At 39.8% G+C, this 24,409-nt stretch overlaps 1 protein-coding gene across 16 annotated transcripts in view; it reads right to left on the reverse strand.

Moving 5' to 3' along the window:
• Window positions 1–24,409, reverse strand: part of PTPRK (protein tyrosine phosphatase receptor type K) — a 415,801-nt gene that overhangs the window by 170,319 nt on the left and 221,073 nt on the right. For all 16 annotated transcript variants that reach the window (XM_052784282.1, XM_052784278.1, XM_052784293.1 and 13 more), the window contains exon 7: window positions 1,223–1,516. In XM_052784282.1, coding sequence (XP_052640242.1) covers window positions 1,223–1,516 — 294 coding nt within the window. The remainder of the gene's footprint in view (window positions 1–1,222; window positions 1,517–24,409) is intronic.

Genomic DNA, 24,409 nt, shown 5'->3' on the forward strand with positions numbered 1-24,409 from the left:
CTTGCTCCAGCTGTGTGCCTCAGCTTCCGACAGTGCTATGCACAATTTCAAAAAAGACTGCCTAGTTTTCTGGGATTCATACCTATTGACCTAGTCCGCTTGAAGTTCTGGCTTCTGATCCAGACCCTGACCCTCTTCCTTCAGTAAACAAAACGAGCGGTCATCCATGCTCAGATGAGAACTCCCATAGCTGTCCCACTGAGGTCTGTCACCAACTTGTGAAAAAAATTTCATTTATATTTCTGTTTTATATATGCACATATATACATGACACAAGGAAATCTGCAACTGCAGCTCTTCTTTGTTATTATTTTAATGCAGTTTTCAATAGATGGCTATCAGCACTCTTTGCTAAATCTAATATAGTGCAAACTTTAAAATACTGTCAGGCCCTGAAAGTCCTAAGATTAGGGACCCCCCCCCCCATAATTTAATTTAATTTCCGCTTATTTGCCTCCCAGTCTGATGTTTAAATCTCTTAGTTTTTTTCCTCTGCAACTACGAGATGTAGGTATTATCTTTCTTCTTATGAAAGCTGAGATTAAAATAACTTTAAGTAGCTTTAGAAGGAACAGCATATAACACAAGTTAGCAGTGCTTAATCTTCTTGGCGCTGGCCCTGCAGGGGCACTCTAAAAAACCAGAAGCAGACTCCAGGATTCAGCAGCACGTGATTTTGGTGGTGGCAGTCAAAAATGGAGAAAACACTCTACTACTATTTGCAATTGTGTTTTAGGAACTATAGATTTTAGTTGTTGCATTTAAGTTCTTGGAGATTCTGGTAGGCCATGAATATCTACATTTTTTGTAAAATTCTATTTCTATTTCTTTGACAGTTTTTTTTTTTCCCCACGCAAGTTCCTTTATGTGCAAGTTTCCTTAAAATGTAAGTGAAAATATGAAGGTGAAAAAACAGGTGGTTTGTCCTTTCCAGAAACGATGAGGTCTCCTTCCTTGCACGAGAAGTAAAATATTTTCTTAGCTTTCTAACATCCCACCTCCTAACCTACTCTCCCGGGGTTAGTGAACAGCACCCTAGACAGTGACCAGGCAAAGCAGGAGACACAGCAAATCCTCATTGGCCCAGAAACTTGGGGATCCTATGGGTGCCAAGGGAACCCTTAAGTTCCACCACAAGTTAATTAGAGCCAACAAGCCCGCCAACCAATTAAATCATTAAATAAATAGTTTTGTTTGTTCATTTTTCCAAAGTGGCACTCACCGGCACATTTGGTCCTGGTGATGAGCGGTGGTCCTGGCTGTCCAGTCCCGCCTTCGCCTGGTCTGGTGAGCAGGACCCGAATCTCATATTCGGTGTCGGGGTCCAAGTGCCAGAGCTTGTAAGTCGGTGCATTGACAGCATGTGTTTCAGTCCAGGTCCCAGATGTCATTCGGTACTCCACTTCTTTCAGGATAATGGGTCCGTCCCCAATGATTGAGTTGGCATTCAGCTGAATGAGCAAGTACGTGGGCCCAACGCCCAGCAGCTGTGGGGGTGCTATCGGCCGAGGCGGCTCTGTAGGGGAGACACAAAAACCCAAAAGCCAGCGATAAAACAAAAGCTGGAAAACCCATTAAGAAGAGGGCTCTTTCCACAGAAAGTGGTCAGGTTTTGGTCAGCAAAGATTTCAAAACTCGAAAGCAAAATCAAACTGACATCAATGAAGAAGAGCTGAGGAGAATTTCAGCTGATGGAAGCGAGTGGTGCACGACTGGCATCTGCTCAATGCTATTTTTTCCATTTAAAAATCTCAGCTAGGGACCACAAAATCCTATCTGATTTATATATTGCTGCTACTTAACATTTTTCTGGAAAAAAAAAAACCAAAACCCAAAACCAAAAAAACCAACCCCCCCCAAAAACTGGGTTCGTGCTCATCCATATAATTTAATATGGCAATTACTTGAGATTTTCAGAAAGATAACTGATTTTTTTTTTTTATTGACAGAAGCCACATAGTACTTTCCTTAAAGAAACAGTTGCAATAGTTGATACACTAGCCTTGCACAGAATATTCTTAAAAATGAGTATCATAGCAGTTCATTTGAAACCCACCAGATGCAGTTAGGGTAAAAGATACAGATGCCTATTACAGGCATTCAGAATACTCAGAACTGAGCAAAACTGCCAGGAGAATGACAAAATAAAGATGTATAGCAATGACATATAATATGTTATTCTTGAGTAACTTACTAGTGATTTAGAAACTCAAACAATAGGATGTACCTTGCCTTTTGTCTTCCCTCTGTTCTCATCAGCTTCTGCCTGCCTAAATATTTCAACACAGCTGCAAAGTGAAAAGGTAATAACCAACCAAATAGGGAGGTGAGGTCCCCTTTACCCTGAGACATGTTTATGTAGAGAAGCAGCCCACTGCCTCAGCACGATTTATTTTAAGAAACAAATCACAAGGAACATGTACTTTTCTAATAAAATGAATCCACTGATAAACACGGAAGGTTCATTTTCATTCCAGATGGCTCATATTTCAACTAATTTGTTTCAGTTAATTAGGCAACAATGCTAAATTCAATGCACACAGGGGTTTCGCACAGCAGCAATGCAGAACTAACAACACGGCAACTCTGAGCAGGTAGAGGGGATCTCATGGCCAGTACATTAAAAATAACATTTAACCCCAGAACATAAGATTTCCCTAGAGGGGGGCCGTTCTCATCACCACTCCCCCAACCCACCGCACAAGAGAAGTTAAGATGCAGAAGCATTGCACGTGTTCTGCCTCCTTGGAATGACCCCACCAGTGTCACTGACAGAGCCTGTGGAAGGCGGAGTGGTGATGGAGGGGCTTGCAGAGGGCCTCCAGCCCTCCTTTGACATCCCAAACTCCCTGCATGGTGAAGTTTGGCTAACGACTCCCTGATTCTCTACGTGCAGCAATGAAGTTTCCCCTCCAGATACCAGAGCTGGCTCCAAGAGTGTATTTACCAGCTCTGTAAGCAACCAAGTTTCCCACATTTTGGCACAACATGATTTCTTACAGACTTTTTTCTAGATTAGCTGCGTCTCAAGCCACTCAGTTTGGAGACCAGGGAATCTGTGAATGTGCCGTAGTGGCTGCAAGTGGAGCTGATTTTCTCCTCCAAGAGTGAAAAGGTGAACGCTCTAAGGTGCTCTCATTTCTGCTTCGGGATATACAAAATTCTAGAAAGTATCTCAATTAATTATTAACATGTTTTACCCTGTTTTGGCAAGAAATGTGCATATGAACTAATTTAGATCCCTACCTGCATCAAAGATCAGAAATGCAGCTGGGCTTAATAAGGGCAGTTTATTTGCTGTGGAACTAACACACTAAATGTCGAAGTAATGAATTCTAAGGTCAGTGTATATTATGGCAGAAAACATAAATGTTGATGAGCATGATGCACTACCAACTCCGAGTTACAAACCTCTAAAACGTAAGGCTATGTTTAGAAGTATACACTTTGATTAAGAGCACTATTATCACAAATAAAACCTCACATTAATGAGACTAATATACCATTGCATATTAAATTTTTATGTGAAGAGGTAAAGCGTATTCTTATATTAGCATATGCATTTTGTTTTTAAGCTCTTGAGGACAAGGAGAGTTATTTGTAAAGTCTCTCCCAGTTCCAATAAATTATGCATGAATTTTAATCAGTTAGCAAATGAACAAGTAATTGTTCTGCAGCATTATTAATATTCTTCATAATACAATATACTATCAGAACCAGAGGTGAGGTGCAACCAGAAATCCCAAAAGTACACTAAGTATCAACTGAAGCATGCAATCCCAATGTACCAGGATAAACTTTTCTGATGTTACCCAATTAACTTTCTATTAATTATTCTCATTCGTCATTCTATAGCCAGATCTATCAAATATTCCCCAATTATAATTTGAAATCACATAATCTCCTTTTATATATACAGCAACCTGAAACTTTTATGGTCTAAAAGTTGCCATTGATAACTAAAAGACAGAACAATGCCATTATTAATGTTTTGGTTGCCGTTCCCATAGCAAATGTCACACGTATCAACAATACTCCACTTTCAGTGGGTTTTTTAACACAATTTACATCCTTCAATGAAGTGATGTTGCTGGCTTCTCACTCTAGCAATCTGAGTCCACCTAGTACTAAATATCACAGTTTCAGAGCGTCCCGAGAAGACAGTCTGCCAAAAATGAAAAACCTCTTATATGACGTATGAAAAAAAAAAAGGACATGCGTGAAAGGGAACCCCAAAGATCATCGCCCTCTCAGAAGTTTGCTCCGGTTTATAAACAATATAAAAACTCAGCTTCAGTCAAGCCATGCGACAGCTTTGGAGTTCAGAGCCTGGATCAGAGGTAGCGTTGCAGGAAGCTGAGGCTCACCAGTTACCCATCACGGCAACAGCCTCCCTCCTGCCTGGCCCGGCTGAGGCACTCCGCCTGCAGATGGCCACTGCTCAAACGCATTTGGTGGCTTGCAGTCACCCACACCTGCAGCCAGGTCAGGCAGCACGGTGACCTCCCTCCATCTCCCTGTTGCCCTGGTCACTGCAACCAAACTGGGGAACGGTACCCTTTATTTCTGCTAAAAAACAATCCACCCCCCTCAATTATTACGAGCAGATGTGGTTAAGGCACACAGTATTCCTAGCAAGCAATTTTCATGGAGCACAGTTCCCCTTTTCTCAGCCATGAACCCTCTGTGAATAGCCATGAAGGTTCTAAATAACATTTTATGAAAAAATATTTCAACCCATCGATGATTTATTAACTCCTCAGTAGAATCACAATCAATAGGTATTTAGGACACTCGCACTAAACAGTTTGAACAAAGACCCTGTATGGTGAGTTTCATTTCTTCCTTTGCTAAGCACAAAATTTAGAATTCCTTTTGCAGTGTAACTAGTTTAATTACTGACTCATTTTCTGACTATATTTTTCAGCCACTGCTTAAAGCTGCTAAATCTGATTAAATCCCTTCCAGTATGCATGGCCACTAATATCTCTGAAAGACTATACAAAAAGACCACTTGTACATCTACAAGACATTAAAAAAATGAAAGTATTTTCATGCACAGCAGTTTGCAGTATTTGGTCAGTTCTGGTTTTGACATAGAATGCCCACAGCTAAGTTAATTAAAAATTAAGACTGACATTTCATCAGTACAAAGTTCCCATTCTGCTGAGCTACTAGCAGTACATTATGCTCACATCAGTATGTATATGACATTATATATTAAATGTACTGTGATATTTAGGCACCAATGACTAGAATAAGCATGCACATCAACCCCAGCTATAAGTCTTCCTACAGTTAAGCAGTTGTGTCATATTCTTAATATTAAAATTGTGTGCAAATAATTACACATTCATAGACAGAAAAAAAAAACCAAACCAGAAAAGGTCACTAGTGTTATTAGTACAGTAACTAGTATGCATAAAACTTCCTATATTCCCAAGTAACATATGCGTAATATGTTGCTTAATATTATTTACCCAGCCTGGGTGACAATAGCCCTACTACGTTGCCCTCCAAGACTAAACACCTCCTAAATTTAAAATAAAGGAAGGGAGTTTCATTAGTATCTTAGTGGTAATCATATACTGTTAGTGATCAGTTCAAAGCAGAACAAAAAAAATAAAAATCGAACCAAACCAGAATCCTACAGGTTGTTCTACTTTGGAAGAAAAGCTTATACTGGATGCATGTTTGATGAAATCTTATTTATTTACATGAAGTCACAATTTGCTCAGCATAATGTGTACCAGTCACAGCAGACTGTTGCCTTGCTCACAGCAGAAGAGTTTGGGGAGGTGGGGAGGAGAGGGCTGGTCACCACACAGCCTGAACGTGGAAGATAGGGGAGTACCTTCATTTTTGCCACTCTCCGTCCCACCCCTGCCTCGTACGGAGCCTCCACACATTAATAGCCTGCAAGCTCCCTCTGCTCATGTGCTCAGTGTGCCTTCACTCTACTGATGGCATGTTCAGCCTTCTCGGTCAAATACCTTACATGAGGCTATACAGTTGGTATGCTGATGGGTATCAACAGTTTAACTCAATATATACAACAGGGGTAATCATAAAAAGTATAACAAAGCATTCATTTATTAAAAGAATCCTAACATCAGCCTCACCCCTCCAGAAGTCAAAAATCAGTATGTCTTAACTATACCATAAACTGTCAAGAAAGCAGGTAAATCAAAAGAATACAGATTTCCTTTAAAATTTTTCTTAATTCAGAGAAACAAACAAATAAATCCACATAAATACAGCTAATACTGGATGTTCCAGGGAGCACAGCAGAGATGCCTCCACAAATGACTCAAGAGTGACTCAGCTCCCACCTAGATCAAACTCATTTCCTCTTCTAGGGAAATTTCTTGCAAAGCTGTTTAAGTATGTCTGCACATTTCTTGCAAGTACTCTGGGTTTCTAGTTGAGGTTCAGTGCCTGACCCACACTGGGTATGTATAGTTAGAGAATGATCTTTGCCATACGAAGCCCCTGGGACCCAGGGCCCTAGGGAGTGCAGTTTGAGACACCCAAGGCATATAGGCCAAGTGGAAAATCCCTGCTTGCCAGGAGCTGGACCCATGCAGAAGCATGCTGGTGCCTCTGCGTGGGGCTCCAGATTGCACACAGAGACGTCATGGCAAAGCTGCATCAGAAGACCCACGGCATGGAGCCAGAATAGCGTGGGGAAGCAAGCTGCCGATCCCATGCAACAGCTATACTGCTTCAGCACTCTTCCTGTACTGGAAGATTACATATGGCTTTGGGATTCACACATGTTAAAAAATATTGGAAAATTGAAGAACCAGGAACGTTTGTTCAAAAGTTGGAGAAAATGTATGAGATTTAGCAGAAAGAATTATGGCAGTCAAGTACTAGCAGGGAGACAAAATTCTTGGTCTTAAAAGCTGGTTAATCCAATGGAAAAAAAAAGAATTAACAAGAAGCAGAGACTGAAAGCTTAAACTCAGATACAGTATTAACCCACAAATTTAACAGTGAGAATAGTAACTGAAGAACAATAACTGGTAATACTGTAGGAAATGTCTGCATTCTCTGAGTGTTTTCAGTGAAGGCTGGATGTCGTCTTATAAATTATATGTTAGGGTAAAAAAATAGAAGATGATAACAATATGTAAGGCTCTGAAGAAGTACAACTGAAAGAAATTACGCGGTTGTGAAGGTAGTCACAAAATGAGCTATAAAAAGGTTGAGGATAAAAAAAAGCGTAGAGACTTTCAGCACAAATAGTGGGTTCCTTTTATTTTTAGAAAAATCATTCCACATGTGGCATATCTTTAATATGAACTGGAAATATTTTCACTCAACTCTCCAAAATGGTTAGGAAGTACTGCTCTGCTAGGAAAAAAAATTCAGAATTTAAGACAAAAAGGTTTATTTTGGACTTGTGCCTGCCTGAAAGGACACCTGGCTGTCTTCTACACTGACAGCAGCCTGACAAGACCTGTCACCCTCAGCGCCAACAAAAGCTGTATTGACACAAACAGGGGGCTTTGCCAAGTAAGGGGAGAAGCATTACAGAAAGCAATACGTGCCTGATGAGAAATTCTTCTACTCAGTTAAAAAAGCAGGTTAATGCAGGGGATTGAGGGATCCCAAACCGAAAGCACAGATCTGACTAACAGCAGAGGTATCATGAACCTTAGAGTCACAGAAAGCCTCTACAGTTTATTTTTAAATTTCCAACAAGATCTCAAGTTTTCACTTTCTGTGCATGACAGACTACACTTATAGCTCAGTCTGCCACCCTATACATGCCATCTCTAGTGAGTAGTTAGGTCCTTAATGGTTTTGTTGTATAACACATGGAAGACAAATAAAAAACCCAACAGCCTATGCATCAAAGAGATTGCCCAACACACTGAGGACAGTTCATTAATGAGAGTTGAGTACTCTACTGAGCTTCTAAAAGAAAGAAGAGGAAAAAAAAAAAAAAAGAAAAAAGCTGTCACTCTTCTAACTTATATTTTATTGTTCTGTATTATTAAGAACACACCTCTAGATGTACATTGCTCTGAAACCTTCTAGCCACTAGCCAAGACTTCACATGGGAAGTCCACTAAACAAAAGTTACATCAGGACAATCTTAACTAACCAATTCAAAGATGCAGACACACGTGCATCCTTAAGTAGAGAAATGCTGTTGTTATGGGTTTAGCTCACAGGATTCTTGCTTGCACACCATATAGTGGTACTTGATTTTCTCACCTGGGCAGCCCACCTTATTCTTGTGGCAAAGGAAAAGAGTAAGTGTAAGCTTATTCTCGGCCAGACATACTATGCATCAGCTAGATATCCTGCCCAAAAGACATGGTGCATCTGGAGAACATCAGAATAAAGAAGCAGGTGCACAAACAAGTCTTCAAGTGCTGTACAGGTGCCCATGGAAAAAGGAGGGGTTGGAGTGAAAGGCACCTACCACAGCAGCCTTTTCTGTTCCCAGCTGGCTCCCAACCTCTTTTTTCCCCAAGGGTTACACGTTTGTCTACCACCTTCCCACCCCATCAGTTGGGTAGCTGGTACCCATTACACACCACCACCTGGGCACAAGCCACCACCGCCCAACCCATGCTTGGTCCTGTGTCTCACCTCGAAAGATACCCAGGCACGGTGGCAGTCAAAAACAGGCTTCAGCATGATGAACTCGACTGCAGGCAGTGCATGTTGCACAGGCTGCAGGAGGGCACACTTGCTGGAAACAGCTGTAACACTCAAAATAACACACAGAGACCTCAGAGGAGTTTTAGAATCACCTCCTCTACTCCAAGACCAAACGCTGGTTATAGATTCATACAATAAAAAACCCACCAGCTGCAAGCACTTTGGAGTTCTCACAAGCCTTGGCCATTCTTCAGGTTTAATTAATATTTCCCTAAGCCATTGCTTGGCTTCTCTTTTTGTTCATAAGATCATTTACTGTTTTTGCAAGAAATTTTTTTGTTTGTTTGTTTGTTTTCCCCAATGGTCAAAAACTTCTCTCTGCTCATCAAGTTTAACTCATTTTAACAGCGGCTTTATTTTTCCACATTGTTATTTTTTTCTGCTAGAAAAGTTTCTATTGCTCCTACCCTTGTCTTCTGCAGACAACTTGAAGGAAGCATTTATTTTGGGTTTCTGCTGCTCATGCAAGTTAACAACATCTCCCCCCAAAAGTATACTGAAAGAGAAGACAGCAAAAACCTTGTTAGTAAATAACTGACTTTAACTTATTAGACCATGTAATGATTTCATGTAGAAAATTGTGTAGAAATCGGTAGATTTTTACAGTTAAGTGTCCCAAATAGTCACAAGCCTCCCTTTATATTTCTTCAAAAAGCCAATCAAAAGCTCATTCAGACTTATCTCAGCTGCTGTCCTGTGACCATAAGTGATGGTGGCTGCATGGAGAAACCTGAACAGCTTGTGATCTAGTATTCTGCCACAAAGCTTTTTCTCCAGCTCTTTTTTTTCTTTTTAATGATGCTTATACAGACTTAATTCCTGTGACTCCAGAAACATTCTTTCTGTGACTTTAAAATACAATTTATCACAACTGTTCGGTATCTTGCACTAGTTGCTAGTCCTGAGGTTGAGACACATTACCTACAAAATGTTACATTTTAATTAAGAGAGTTAGTTGTCTGGAACGGAAGAACTCCTTCTAAGCAATAGCTTAGTGACCAGGTCGTATCAAGTGATTTATCCAACCCACTGCAGAGAGCCTGCAAGACCATTTTCATTGTCTTGTATTACTTGGAATGAAAAAACCGAGAGAATCTATTTTAAACAAACATTCAAAATAAATATCTATAACACAGATTCAGGTTATTACCTAGAGAATCAGTTACTGGAGAAAAATCAGCAACAAACAAAAATGGCAAATTGAACAGCGAGCTCACGATGCTGGCTTAGTTAGGACACTGACATATTTCACTGTAATTTCACCTTTAATTTTGGATCTGCAAATGGGGATACTATGTCACGAGCTCACCTCACACTACTGATTTATCTTTGAGCACCTGCCTAATATATCAAGTTTGTGTGGTAAGTACAGCAAAGTCTGCTAGCTCATGCAGCTAAATTGTATTTAATTTAAGTGACATGGCAGTTACTGACCACCTGAAGTGCTGAAATAAGAATTATTTCAACAGTGAAAACTGCTAACTTCTGTATAGTGATTTTATATCCTATGCACCACTATGGCATTTTACTCACCTTGATTTGAAACACCACTGCATTCATTTTATTATCTTCCTTTAAATAAAAGGAACAGTGTGCTTTAGCATTGTCAGCAGAAACTGTAAACAAGGTTAAGCTCATGTCCAGCTTACATGTTAAAAAAAAAAAAAAAAAAAAAAAGACTTTCTAAAAATTGGAGCACGTCATGCCTCTACACAATTTATGAACTGAACACATGCCTATTTATTGAATGACAGCAGGCCATGCTACTCTGGGAATCAATTAGAAGAGTATGACATATTTTGTCAAAAAGATTGCATTGTGTTAAAGACATTTAGGCAGTATACTCCTACAGGAAAAATGAATACATGTAAGAAAAAGAGGGACCTTAATGAGAAGACATTCAAATCTCAAAAAAAAAAAAAAAAAAGAAAAAAAAAGAAAGAATCGCTCAGTATAAATGAGTCAGCTATGGAAATGTCTCAGGAAGAGACTTGATCACAATGACTTCATTATCTACATGTATTAGTAAATCCCTTGAGATCTCAATGTTGAGATTATTGTTGGAAAGAAATATTTTATCTGCTTCATTGTCAGGAACCAGCAGGTTAAGAACTAAATTGAATGCCTTCTTCAAAAATTGGTACTTCCCAAGAAAGAATTACTCTCAACTCTACAAGGCTTTGCAATGGGATATTTAACAATACTGCACTCTGCACGTCCACATGCTGTCAATGATGAGAAGGAATAAAACTAGAGATTAGGGAAAGAGTGCCTAAAGAAGGACAAAATACTATTTTAGGGACTCCAGGATTTTCTTCTACATAGTTATGTAATGAGAATATAATTTTGTTTTTCTTCCTGCTTCTCAAGTACTTGGATTTATTTTATTTTTTTTTAATTTCAAGTTTGAACTGTCCCAATAAACTGATATTGCAAAGATTTTTACATTGTTGTTGTATCTGTTGATGCTATAGTCACGCTCACATTCAGTTTACTACCTAAACAAACTAAGCACAGAACTTTCTGTTGGACAAACATTACAGTGACATATTTATCATCAAACTCTAATACTTCAAACACCCTGCAACAAAACCAGAGTATTTCAGTAGAATTCAGTGACACCCACCCCCTGCAACTATCACAGATTTACGCCTTAGTAGCTCTACATCGTTATAAAACTTGAAAGCTAAAAAACCCTTACCCAGCCAGCACTCTTGGCATTCAGTGAAAGCCATCTACCCTGCCTGCATAAGGCTACCAGTAACAACTTGCAATTACCTACAAGCAGCCCAGCTGTATTTCTCAGGTAAGGTGGAGCTTTCTTCAACTGATGACACAACTGTGCCACCTGGGAGATTTACACTTTACTGCGTAGCGACTGACCCTCCTGCTGGGGTGTCTGCCTGTCCTGGAAGACTCCTGTATATCTCACTTTGGAAGTCACATTATATCCAGCCAGCACTAATCCAAATTTTTATCATCAGCTTTCCTGCATGCCTTTTAAATGACAGAGAAAAATGTTTCACATGCTCTTGGGACATTATCATAGCCAGGCAGAATTCAAAACGGTTATCATGCTCTTTAAGTGCCATGAGCTGTACATACTGCTGTACCAGAAGGGTATTGAAATATTAAGTACCTGCAGCTGAGAGGAATAGCTGGCATGGCTTGGGTTTCCAAGCATTTACAGTTTTATTTAATAGTAATTACAGAAACTTCAAGCATGTAAGACATGAGTCATGGACATCTCACCTTCCCAGCCCTCCCCATCCTCTGTAATATACCTGCTCACCTGGCACCTAAGATACCATTAGCATTCCCAGAACTGCTCACTGCCATGCAGTACCTGTGCAGGTTTTTAAGTATGACAGCCAAGCGCCTGCAAGCTGTTTGCATGCCTACGGGGCTACATGCCAAACCACTTGCTTGAGGCTGCTCCTACCTCACCACCTCACACTGTTCTCCCTCAACTTTACCTGCCCAGCAGCACCCTGGGGCCCATCTAGGCAGCCCCAATTCCTCCTCCTGTGTCTCTGTGTCTTTCTATTTCTGGCTATTTGATCCATCAAATGAAGCAAGCTATGTAAAGGCTGATTTTACTGTAAGCATTAACCCTAATCACAGACCTTGATGCATGGAGGTGTGAGAAGGAAGGCAGCTCACATGCCATATTATTGAGGCAAGACCCTTACAAATGCATAGGAGACAGAGATGAACTTAAACCCTTCCGCTTCAGACCAGCAGGGCATCCAGCAATGCCTGTATAACAGGATAAATAATGCCTCCCTTCTCCAAAGCTCTTCCTCAGGTATCCCGTTTCATTGAAGTTAAAAGCTTTCTGTCAGCATTTCAATACTATCATCAAAGGAAAAATTGATACAATTTAGTATATGGGTTACACATTAATGAATATCTAGAGATTTGGTGTGTGCTCAGACTATTCAAGTCTATGGGGAAAAATGACAGAATCCATCACTTCTGAGCAAACTTATTTTTGAAGGACTGTTTCCTTGCTCAAATCCCTCTATTTCTATTCATAACCTTTTCCAAGACACATTTAGATGTTCCCACCAGCAATGTCTTCACATCTCTTATTACAGCATGCCCAAATATTTCTTGCCAAAAATGCCAGAAGGCAGCCCACTGGAATGACAGAGAAGGGGGCTAATTTTAGGAGGCACTGAGACACTTCCCTCAATCTATGCAATGAACCAACAGAAACCAAAATGGAAACCCACTTGGTTAATTTTTACACCACAGTTTTACATCACAGATGTGAATTATACATCATCTAACACCTACCTGAAAGGGCAACCCTGCTCCTCCACTTCCCACCATGAGTGTTGCTTGCAGTGCCACTCATGTACTCTACATCCAAGGCAGTTTAGGTTTAAAACTGATCTTGGTGGGGGTGTACACAGAGGTTTCCTGCTTTTCTGGGTCCCTGAAGCAGCTCCCAGTGGCTTCAGACAAGAGCCAGTCTCAGCAAAGAAGCAGGAGCACAAGTCTAGGTGCTTGAGAGAGCGGAAAAGGGAGGACAAGGAGCGAGACTGCCTTTTCAGAAGGTGCTGGCCATTACATCTGCTTAGCTTTACCATGAAAGCCACCTTCGGAAAGGGGCAGGGCAACACGGGTAGACAAAAGGAACTAACATCTTTGCCACAGCACCTAGACAGATGGTAAGAAATACCTATGAAATCAAGGGCATAGGTAACAAAGCAGCTGCCCACCTTCTCATTGCGAAATGGATTTTGACTGTGATGAAAAGCCTGGAGGAGCTTTCTAGAAAAACAAGCCAGAACAAAAATCCTCACCACTTCTTCTGCATGCTAGTAAAAAACACATTATGATATGTTTTTTCTTTAAAGGAATGAACAAAATTTAATGATTTGTTAAGAGTTTTGATAATGCAGTGTTGAAGTAAAAATGGAAGAGCAAAGCTGGTGATGAAATTCTTACACAGTCAATGGAGAGGGGTGACCATTTCATTTTTATCATGAGAACAGCTTCACTCCTGAGAGGCCAAGTTGGTTTAAGGGCTTTTTTTTTTTTTTTTAGCTGGTGCAACAAAAATGGGAAATGAGAATATTTGCCTTTGAAAGAGAAAGCAGCACACTAGATTAACAGAAAATAGGGTAGCTTTTCGACCTAAAAAGTATTTAGACTGGTTTTATTGGGATATTTTCATAATCTACTTTTCAGGTGGGGCTGCTCTGTTCAAGAGTTTGAAAATGTGTATATTGTCAAGTATGATAGTGTTGCTACGAAGAGGGTGCCCTTGTAATTAAATTGACACCCAGCGCATTGAATCCCAAATTCACTACAGGACATAAAAGCATAGACAGCTTAAAAATGAGTATGTGTGTTAGATGATTTGGATTATAAAAATATGTTCTGAGAAATAGTTTGTAGAAGCTTTTTATGAGTTGACAATATCCTGTTATCTTTGTTTTGTTGCAGCAAAGATTCAAAGTATCAATATGACAAAAAACTACCAACCATTCACTCTGGAATAGCAACTCCCCGAGTACAGTAAGAGTCTAAATTTTGCATCTTAAGTCTACTGACACAAACATTTGCTTCTCTGTAATAACATTTACGTGATTAGCGTGACCGCTTACACCGGGAAAAATCTGACTAGGAAGTCACTGATTGTCTTTCTGGTCTCACGAGAAATAGATCCATTCAATCGTAACCTAACTGGACAATCAATAAAAGCCAGCTCAAGTGTCTGCAGATCTACAGCACAACTAATCCACAGTGCTCAATGTTCACTCATTAGCCGTTAAGAGTTAACCGTACCTTAAGATATGGGTTGCATACCATATCTATACCACTCATCTGAGAGGCAGAAGCTCTTGCACTTGAGTTTGTAGAAACGTTCCCTCAGAACAGACAACATGATGGTGGACAACTGGGGAAGCTTAGCTTTGAAATCTGGTCTGCACTTCTACCGGGTGGGAGGATGCGGCAACAATGTTGTTAAATACTGTGCTCACCACCTAAAGAGTACCATCCTGAACAACCCTCCAGACCTGCCTGTTTATTTCAAGGCATCTGCCTATTTATGACTACGTTTCAGTAAAGGGCAACATCAGTGACTGAAATCATGGAACACCCTGATATGAGAAATAGAGCTGAGTAGGGTAGGGATCTTCATGTTGGAAGAGAGATGATCTAGGGGTAATATTGCGAGAGAGCTCTACAAAAATCACACACCTGAGAGATGTTAGGATTCAATCAATCTTCGCCTTTTCCAATACAGCAAATATAGGTCATGAAGTGGAGCAAGCAGAAGGCAGGCTCAAAAATAAAGAAGAAAGGAAGGGGTCTTCATGCCAAAAAAGCAAGCAGTCTCATTGCCAAAGGGTGCCGTGGGCAAATGAAGGTTACCCCTTCCTAATCAGACAACCAGCAGGCTCAGCACCATTGCTGAAAAGAATCAGATCCTGAGAGGGTGTCAGGGGAAATGTCATGGATACTTACTAAGCTCCTTCTCCTCCTGAGAAGTCCTCCTCTGGCCACTGCTTAAGAATCCTGATTTAGTTGGATCCTTGGTTTGAACAATTGTGATTGTCCCTTGTTGTGTTCCTGTATTCTGTTAATCTCTACTTAAAGTCAGGAATTTTGATATCGAATGGCTAAACTGAAGACAGGGATATCAAATATGGGGCAAGATAAATGATAATTTTTATACACTGCCCTAATTCAGGCAACTGAGCTGATTCCCACCTCATCACAGCTTTAGTATCCGAAATAAATTATGCTTCTATAATAGTCAAGTTAAAAGAAAAATTTCTTTTTTTTTGCTACCTTATTTTAACCGCTCTAAGTTACCTTATTAATTTTTTGATGAGCAAACCTGAGAACGTACAGCTTCTTATTCTACTACTGCATGTTTTAATTCTTGAATATGATGCTAATCAACATCTCTTCAGGCTGAGCTAGCACATTGAAAGTTCAGTAACTAGCTTTGTATATTCACATAAGAAAGGCAAACAAAATCAACAACACTTCAGAAATAATGAGAAGAGTAGAAATTACTAGGGTAGAAATTGGACGGTACAGCTTTCCTCTCCAAATATAAGATTCACTGCTAATAGTATGGTTTATAATAATATACACCATTATGGAGATTACTACATTCAAGGATTACACAAGTAAACTCTGTTATTTATTAAATTCAGATTGCCTGTGCATACGGGCATTTTGTCTAAGACTCTGTTTGCTGGTTCTGCATGTTGAACCAAGTTGCTAAGAGCACATTACAATAGTACTTGGAGACAAAAATAAATCAGATGTCACCGTATTACCAGTTAAACAAATAGGAAAGTACCTTAAAGAAGCCCTGGCATTTTACGTAAGTATTAGTAACAAAAGCATGTAACCGTGGAGAAAAAATGTTGCATAATTTTATCAGCAAGCTCTGTTGGCCCCAGTACTCAAAGCTAGTAGCACTTTTTCAGGAATTTTAAATACTGCTTTTCATGAAGACAAGGAAAGTCATGACTCTTCCTGCCAGATCCCAAAGTCCTGCCTCAAACTTTTGATTTGTGAGTGTTCTTTGAAGGATTTTTTTTTTTTCATTTGTTTGTTTTTAAATAACTGCAAGCACCAGGAAACCTCTCTCACGGGACTTCCTTCCCTTCTGATAAATGTGGTTTCAGGAAAAAAAATCAGTTCTCTCAACTCAGTCAGAGGACTGGTGAAGTTGCCCCACTGAACTCTATTTAAGCTTCTACCTCTGGATCCAAATAATTATCTTGCCTGCTTTCAGGAAAGCCTCTGCCTGCTATTCACCCTCCTCCCCACCCTGTAATGGGAAAGGCAAGCTGGGTTTACAGAAACATTCAGAATAGGTGCACATGACATTTTTTCTGAGCGTAACAAGCCACAATACAGCATTTTGACATTTAAAAAAATCCCCATAACCTTCCCCTTTCTACTTAAAATAGTTTTTCCTTCCAAAATTCACTGGAGTTTTACTTTAAGAAGTTAAATGGTTTGGCCACTGAACTGAGAAGTCAGCAATCAGCTAGATGTGTGTCTCTAAGCTCTCCCCACCGACATGCTGGCACAGCCTCTTTTCCAACTTCTGAGGCATGTTGTCAGGGTGCAAATCCTTCTGCTTAGTTCCCACACCCAGTCAGTGAAAATTCAGGGGCTAGGCGACCCTGAGCACAAAGTCAATTCTGGCTTTTTCTCCAGTCCTCAAATAGTCCCTTTCTCAGGGCCACACAAGTGCAGGAAACCTATTTTGTAGTTAACTTTGGTTACAGCCAAGAATATAGAGGTACTACAAACCAATCTCACACACACATATTTTATACCTTCCTAAGTACAGAGGCTTAGAAATTGAAAACAGAACAACTCCACATAAAAAAAATCTTCCTTCTCCTTGGGAATGAAATGGGCTAGATAGGCTGAGGCTGGGGTTGGGTTTTTGTAGGGGGTTGGGGGGGGTGTAGCAAAACACTCAGTAAAAGTTCAGAGGGTTAAGATAAAAAAATTGAATAATTCACCCAAATTCAGCAAATAGCTGTAGTAGAAAATATTTACATTAGCATTTCCAAAACAACATGTTTTGACTTTTCAGCCTAGTTGCATGTGGGGCACTAGATAATAATATGGGGCATTGAGAGCGTAGTTCAGGATTGTGTCTATAGAGAAGTGGCTTATTCAATCTCTCAGCATAAAGACATTCCACATCCATTCCTCTTGTCTGACTGAACTGGAGCAAGGAGCTGAGCAGAGACTTCCCATTTCCCAGGACAGTGCCTTAACCTACAGGTTCAGGGATTCTCAGAAGAGTCTCTACATCCCTCCTTTTGAAGCTGAACCATTTTCTGCAACACATTCATTAAGTCATATGTCCACCTAGAAGGTCAGGAAGAAAACATGGTTTTTAGTCGTGGCTCCAATTAGTGCAGCAGTATTTTTATCTGTGGTGGTAGTATTTTGTGAATAGATGCATCCAGCTTATCTCATTTCCCTTAAGATACTAAAGAATTAAGAAATATAATGGCAAATAAAGTCAAAATTGATAAATACAAAGCAGTGCATGTGAGGGGGGGAATCCCTATGGACTCTAAATCAGTATAATCAGACAGGAATAATATCTCTGTGGGGAATTCCATGACTGTATCACCTCAATTCAGACAAAAAGCCAGATAAGATATCAGTGATTATTAGGAACAGAACACAAAAGAAAGCATAATATCTTGTGCTACTGTGTAAATTCATAATGCTCTCTCACCTAAAATAAAAGATACAGATGTGGTCTTCCCATCTCCTGCTGCATGGGCTAGAAGACAAGACATAGAAAAGGCCAAAGAGAAGTTATCAAAGACCTAGGACAACTTCCGTATGTGGAGATACTAAATAAATCTGGATTACTCAACATGTAAGAATGATGATTGAAGGAATACATCCTAGATGTTTATGAAATGACAAGTGGCATGAAAAAAATTAATATGGAATGGCTTTTGCTATTTCTTGCAGTGAAAAAAAATGGTGCATAACAATTTTTAAAAAAGAGTAGCCTGCAGCTTCAGAGGGAAGTACTTTCTTCTCTAACTCCAGTTAAGTGTGGGAATTCATTGCTGCAGGATGATGGGCAAAAACACAAGTTCAAAAATGATTTGACAAATTCATAGAAGGTTCATCAAGGATATTACACACAAATATGTTGATATAGTCTCTGGCTTGATAAATCTTAAGCTACAGATTGCTAGATGCTACAATGGTGTATGAAGGGAGCGTATCACTGTGTGCCTCTCCCATTCTTACATGTTCCCCTAAGCTTATATATATATACTAAGCTAAGTAGATTTTTGGCCCAGTAGCAGTGTTTTCTTAAGTTGCTATCACATTCCCCAGAGGGAAAAAACCATCAGTGGTCAAGTTACTGACTGAATGTTGGACAAAGACAAACACAGGCTTCAATCCATTGTAGGTTAGCGCCCTCTGCATAAAACTATAAATGCTCCAACTCATCTCTTCTTTCAGGGTGTAAATGGTGCATGGCTGTATGGCCACATTTCCTTCCCATTTTATTATAAATGATCAAGTTTCTTTTTTTCTGATGCTTGAATGGAAAGTTCTTGGTTTTAAAACACAAGCTACTTTGCAGAGCTAAAGCAGTATAAGCTAATCAACTGAAAAAAAAGAGACTAATTTTCTGTTGACTCACATCCCTGAATGGTTAACATAATACAGATGTAGTAAGAAGAGCATAATTATGTTGTACCTACACTAAGTCATCCTACATACATAATATCTTATGAAAAACTTTCTCCCATACCATCATCCCTTTAACGTGTGGGGGGGAAATAAACAGTGAAGGTAAACAAAGTCAGAAGTAAAATAGCTTGTTTGAACTCCTTTAACTCTTCCTCTCACTGCAGGCCAATCCATGAGTATTACTGGGGCTTACAATTGTTAAATACCTTAAAAGAAGATAAAATTACCACTTGTCTACACAGCCTCTCCTGCCAAGGCAAAATGTTTTGCCCTGCTGCCTTCCTTTGTTTCACAGTCAGTATAAACAGTTCCCCCACTGGTAAGTATTCTAACCCTGTGGTTTTTATACTTTCCTTGGTCTGAATTATTTATCATTTCTTTCTCTACAACACATAAAAGAAAAAATGGGTAACGGAAGGGGGCCAGTAACATTGCTGAAGCTCAAAGTACCCTTTGAAAACACTAAAGCAACCTAGATATTTTCCCTTTGATATGTTGTCTAATTTTTCTCAAGTTATTTAATAAAGTGTTTCTGATCATGCCTTATGTCATTTACACCTTGTATTAACTGACTATAAAAAAAACACTCACCTGTAATTCCACCTAAGTGTCTTTAGTGGCACTTTGCTCATCCAGGTTCATAATCCTTTGCTCTTCAGTATACTAGTTTTGCCTTTGTATTGCCTTCTCTATTCTTCTCTGAATTATGAACCTTAACAGTGCTCTCTGGTTGCCTCCCTCCTTCTAAATGTCTTTCTGAGCAACTTGAATTACTTGTAATATCGAAGCCAGTCACTTTTTCTTCAGCAGAAGAATATTTTTGACTCAACAAATCATTTGACAAGAGTGCTTTTTTTCCCCACTTTCTTTTTTCTTGTAAGGGTTTATTGTGGGTGAAAATTTCAAATACACTTTACAGCAGTACAGTGATGTGTGCATAGCTGTCTATCTTCTTACTCATTCACTACTACTGGTACAACTACTACACAGATGTTTGTTTTTCCACACTAATTATACCTATACAAGTCATACTAGCTTACTTCATTGTGGAAAAGCCACTCCAAGTGTTACTGTATTTATGTATTTAAATGTCATGATTAGCATTCTGAACTTGAATTGAATTGGACATTCAGTTCAAGGGAGACATTTTACTTACTTTCCTTAACCTTTCTTTTCCTTTTTATTTACTTTTCTTTTTTTTTTTGGTAGATTCCCTCCTCTTCCATACCAAGTCCAACTATTCTTTTTCTTAACAATCCACAGATGAGGTTTACTGCGGGTTTTTCTATTCAGGGCTATTACATTAAGGCCCATCATTCTGGTATCTGGTTATTTCTGCTATGACAAGATAATATGGGCTTGAGGGAACATACCAGTATCGCCTGTCAGCCCCCTTCAGTTATATCAACTCCTCTAAGGGCATATTCATACAAGGAAGCTGCTACAGAATAAAAACCCCAAGACAACGGTGTTTATCTCAGGAACCATTCCACATGTTTCCCTGTAGGCACAAAGATTTTTGCAGTGTAGTGTAATTCACTTGCAAAGCAGACTGAGGATGTGGTTTCACATTACAGCTAAGCCAACCTAAAATGACCACATCATCATGGGGAGTGAACTACCACCTCTTCCCTGGTCTTTCCATCTTTTCCAGACCAGTGGTTCTACTGCTAGAAAACTATCCTGACATAAAAATACCCACGTCTTTCTACAGTGTCTGGTTTTTGTTAGTTTAGCTCCCCAGACAGCTCCCTGCAGAGAGGGACAAGTACAGTTCTGGTAGAGAAGAAGCAGGAATAGCACATCACTGGGAGTGAGAGAGGGAAAAGAGAAGTAGGACCATGCCTTTTGGTGCATGTGCTGTAGCATCAGACACTGATGCACATATATAGCCCTTGCCCATGTCTACATAAATATTTCAGAAAGGGTCCAACAAACAAATAACAAATAAATAATCAGTGTATGAACCTGTTAATGAGGCACAGAATCAGTCAAAAACAGAACGTGCAAAAAATTCCTTCACAGATTAGGAAGCTTCATTAATTATGGCAGTATGGAGATGTATGTTTCAGAAATCAGGTTGAAACCAGACCAAACAGTGACTAACAGGCTTCAGCTCTTTACTGAGTGCAAGTCCCTCTGGAAGGTCTCCTCTGTACCCCAATGCTGTGAGTCAAAACAGGATTCTTGCCATCAAAGGATCGCTTCAATGATTCCCCCTCAATTGCTTAAAATTCCAGAATCCTGTAAAATTTTTAATCCCCCCCAGGAATCCCGTGAACTCTGCTAAGCAGGTGATAAATCCCAGCAAATTTCAGTAAGGAAACCTCAGGTGCCAAACCCCTGAAAGTCAGCAGAACTGGAAGCGCAGGAAGCGCAAGGACACTGAACCAACACCCGCAGGAAACAGGCTGTAGGTACCTGGTCCATTAATTTCTGTTAATTGCCTGAGAGCTCAACTTAGTTTCATTTGCTTCCACGTGGCATCTGCTTAGTCAGTTGGCCAGAAGGCTGTCTTCTTGCTGAAAAATGGTTCGTCTTAATTATCAGAAGTCCTAATGGTGCAAATGTCTTAGGGCACAGTCTCCTTAATAAGGTGACAGTTTGCACATACCATGTACTGTTTGGCACACACTTCCTGCCCTTTTTAATGTAAGCAATAGCAGCTGTACAAACCCTTCAGCTTCAAAGCGAGAACGGTCTCCTTTCATTACACATTTTTAACAAATTCTTTGTTCCTGCCTAGAAGCACTGACATACCATTAAATTCCTATTTTGGGGTTCATTTTCTTTTTACATAAAAGGCAACAAAATTTGGTCAAAACAAAACATGAATTAAACCACTCTTATCTGCCTGCAACTCCAGAAAGTTGCTTGGTGAACTTCTCGAAACAGCCACTTGGGCTTGGCCTGAATAAAAAGCCAACCTGTGCTCTCTCAAATCAATTCTTTAACCTTTTATATTATTCAAAGAATAGGCTAAAGCTACTTCTGGAACAACTGGAAGTTAAACAGGAGGATCACTTTGTTTCTGATTGTGAAAATGTCACTGATAATGAGGGTAATTTGAAGGGAAAAGAAGTGTCACTGGGGCACAATTCTTTCTGTTGCAAAGTCCACATACTTTGAGGTCAAGTATTGGAGGTGTTCTCAGGAAAAATAAAACTCATGAAATATTTCTTTAGGCAGCCAATGCTGAATGAAAAATGCAAGAGGAAAGTCAAACAGATTCCTGAAACAGCATTAAGAAACAGCTGAAGTTAAAGAACTTAAGTGGTAAAAAGAAAAAATGAGAAGGTGGAGGCAGGTTCTCACATAAAACAAAGACAAATCGCAGGAAAGAAGAGAAGTCTGTAAGCCTAAACTCAAAATATATCTTAAACATGTCTGCAGCCAGCCAGAAAGTTGGCATAGTCCAATCTTTTTCTTGAAGTGTCCAATCATATTGCCTTTACAAAACGTTTTGGAAAAGGAGTTACTCTTTCTAGTAAAATATACTTTTTAACTACCTTTCAATTACCTCATTGTCATTTATTGGCACATTCAACCCAACAGCATTTTCTCTGCTCCACTGGTAAAAGTAACAACCAGCAGGTAGGGCACAAAAGATGGCAGAGTTAAACCATGTTGCGGAAAGTCCAGCAGAGGGTCTATTAGTGAAAAACTGAGAAAATATAGAGAGAAGGCAGTGGCAAAAGTGAGGATTGCAGCATGCCATACTTGTGAGAACTAGCAGAGAAGGGTATTACCAGCAAGCTGTGAGCGTGCATTACATCACTTTGTTAACTTGCTGAAGGACAGCCAACGCAAGGAGTCAAGAGGCATGAGAAAACTGGTGAGACAAGTCCCTCCCCTGCAGAACTAGAGAGGAGAGGCGCATACTCTTGATGCTGCATCAATGTGATACCAACCAAAAATTAGTAGCTGAGCTGATTTGGTTGTACTTTCTTGGGTGGGAGCATAGGCCAAATGGCCTGGTTTGAGAGGATGACAAATGGGACTTTGCAGGCAGCAGTCAATGAGCTGACAGAGTCATCACAGGAATGTCATCACAGGAGTAAGGTTTGAGTCCCTTGCTTCAAATAACAGGCTAAAGCTGCTCCTGGAACAACTGGAAGAAAAGTAAATTTGCAGAAATACTGATGGCACGTTTGCAGAAAGGTTTTTTTCTCCACAGTTGTCTACTTTACCTCCTTCTTGGAACATATGCCATGTTTCACCTCAGTAAAAGCAAAATGGAGAAAAACATCACAGACAAGGACTCTAACTTATCCACTGTCAAAATGCTGAGGTCCACTGATTTCACCCAATCTGCTTTAACTTGTTGAAGAGCTGAGCAGGAGTAGTTGCTTCAGTCATTATTATACTTGGAAAAATTGTGCTGGCTTCCCTCACTCTTTTGTGTTCTGATATCGCAGAAATCAGAAGAAGTTTGTTTGACGGCATGGGAGGGTGATCTGCAGAGATGCAGCTTTTATTCTCCCTATATTCTGAACTCATGCCTTTCCTCTTGCTCTGGGTCAGGGGCAGACTAGACTAGAAAGGGGCAAAAAGACACAGAAATACTAAAGGATGTTTCTGGTTGGCTTTCAAGAGGAAAACTCTATACTGTAAGATGACCCAAGCCTTCAACTACAGGAACACGAGTTCCTCTTCAGTCCACTAAGGTGACCAAGTGCTATGCTGCATAGGTCCAACACAAGAACTGTGCCACAACCCCACATATTATAAAAACAAACAAACAAACAAAAACCCCCAAAACCAACCCACCCTACAAATGAGCCCTGGAAGTATCTGGCTGCCAACATGAAGCAGTGCTTCATACACTGCCAGACAGCTGCTCCTTTCTATCCCCAATAAAGGGAAGGGGAAAATATTCCCATGGCTGGTGATGCAATCCATAGATCACAAGTTTGATCGCACTTGAGTGTATCTTGTTTTCTCTAGGACATGCAAGTCATCGAGTCCAAGAGAAGTGGAAAGTCAAAGAATAAATCATTAGCCAAGACATTTCCAACTGCTGTCAACACATTTAAAAATCAGAGTGAAGTTCAAAGCAGGCATTAAAAATCATGAGACTACAATCTCAATTTTTTAAGCCAAAGAAAAGCAGTTGGTTTACTCATATCTCCCTTCAAAAGCACTAGCCTTTAAATCTCCAGTTGTTAAAAAACACAACTTATGTTACCATGAGGATGTCAATGTAAGAATAACACTGAGATTTTCACATAAACTGTGAATTTCAACTTCAGGTTAAAAAAAAAAAAAACCCAAACCCCCAAACCCCAAGATATATATTTTTTTTTTCTTAGATTTAGTCCTTATTAGATAGTGAAATAGATCAGATAATCAACATAATACACTAATCCTGATTTTATCAGGAAATCAGCAAGCTGGTCTACAGACAGCTTTACAAAAAAACCATGTATGGCCTTGACACTTCGTAGTATTCTTCCTTGTGTCCACAAAAAGGTACAGTTCCATA

Source organism: Harpia harpyja, chromosome 4 (genome assembly GCF_026419915.1).
Source record: "Harpia harpyja isolate bHarHar1 chromosome 4, bHarHar1 primary haplotype, whole genome shotgun sequence".
Lineage (NCBI taxonomy): Eukaryota > Metazoa > Chordata > Aves > Accipitriformes > Accipitridae > Harpia > Harpia harpyja.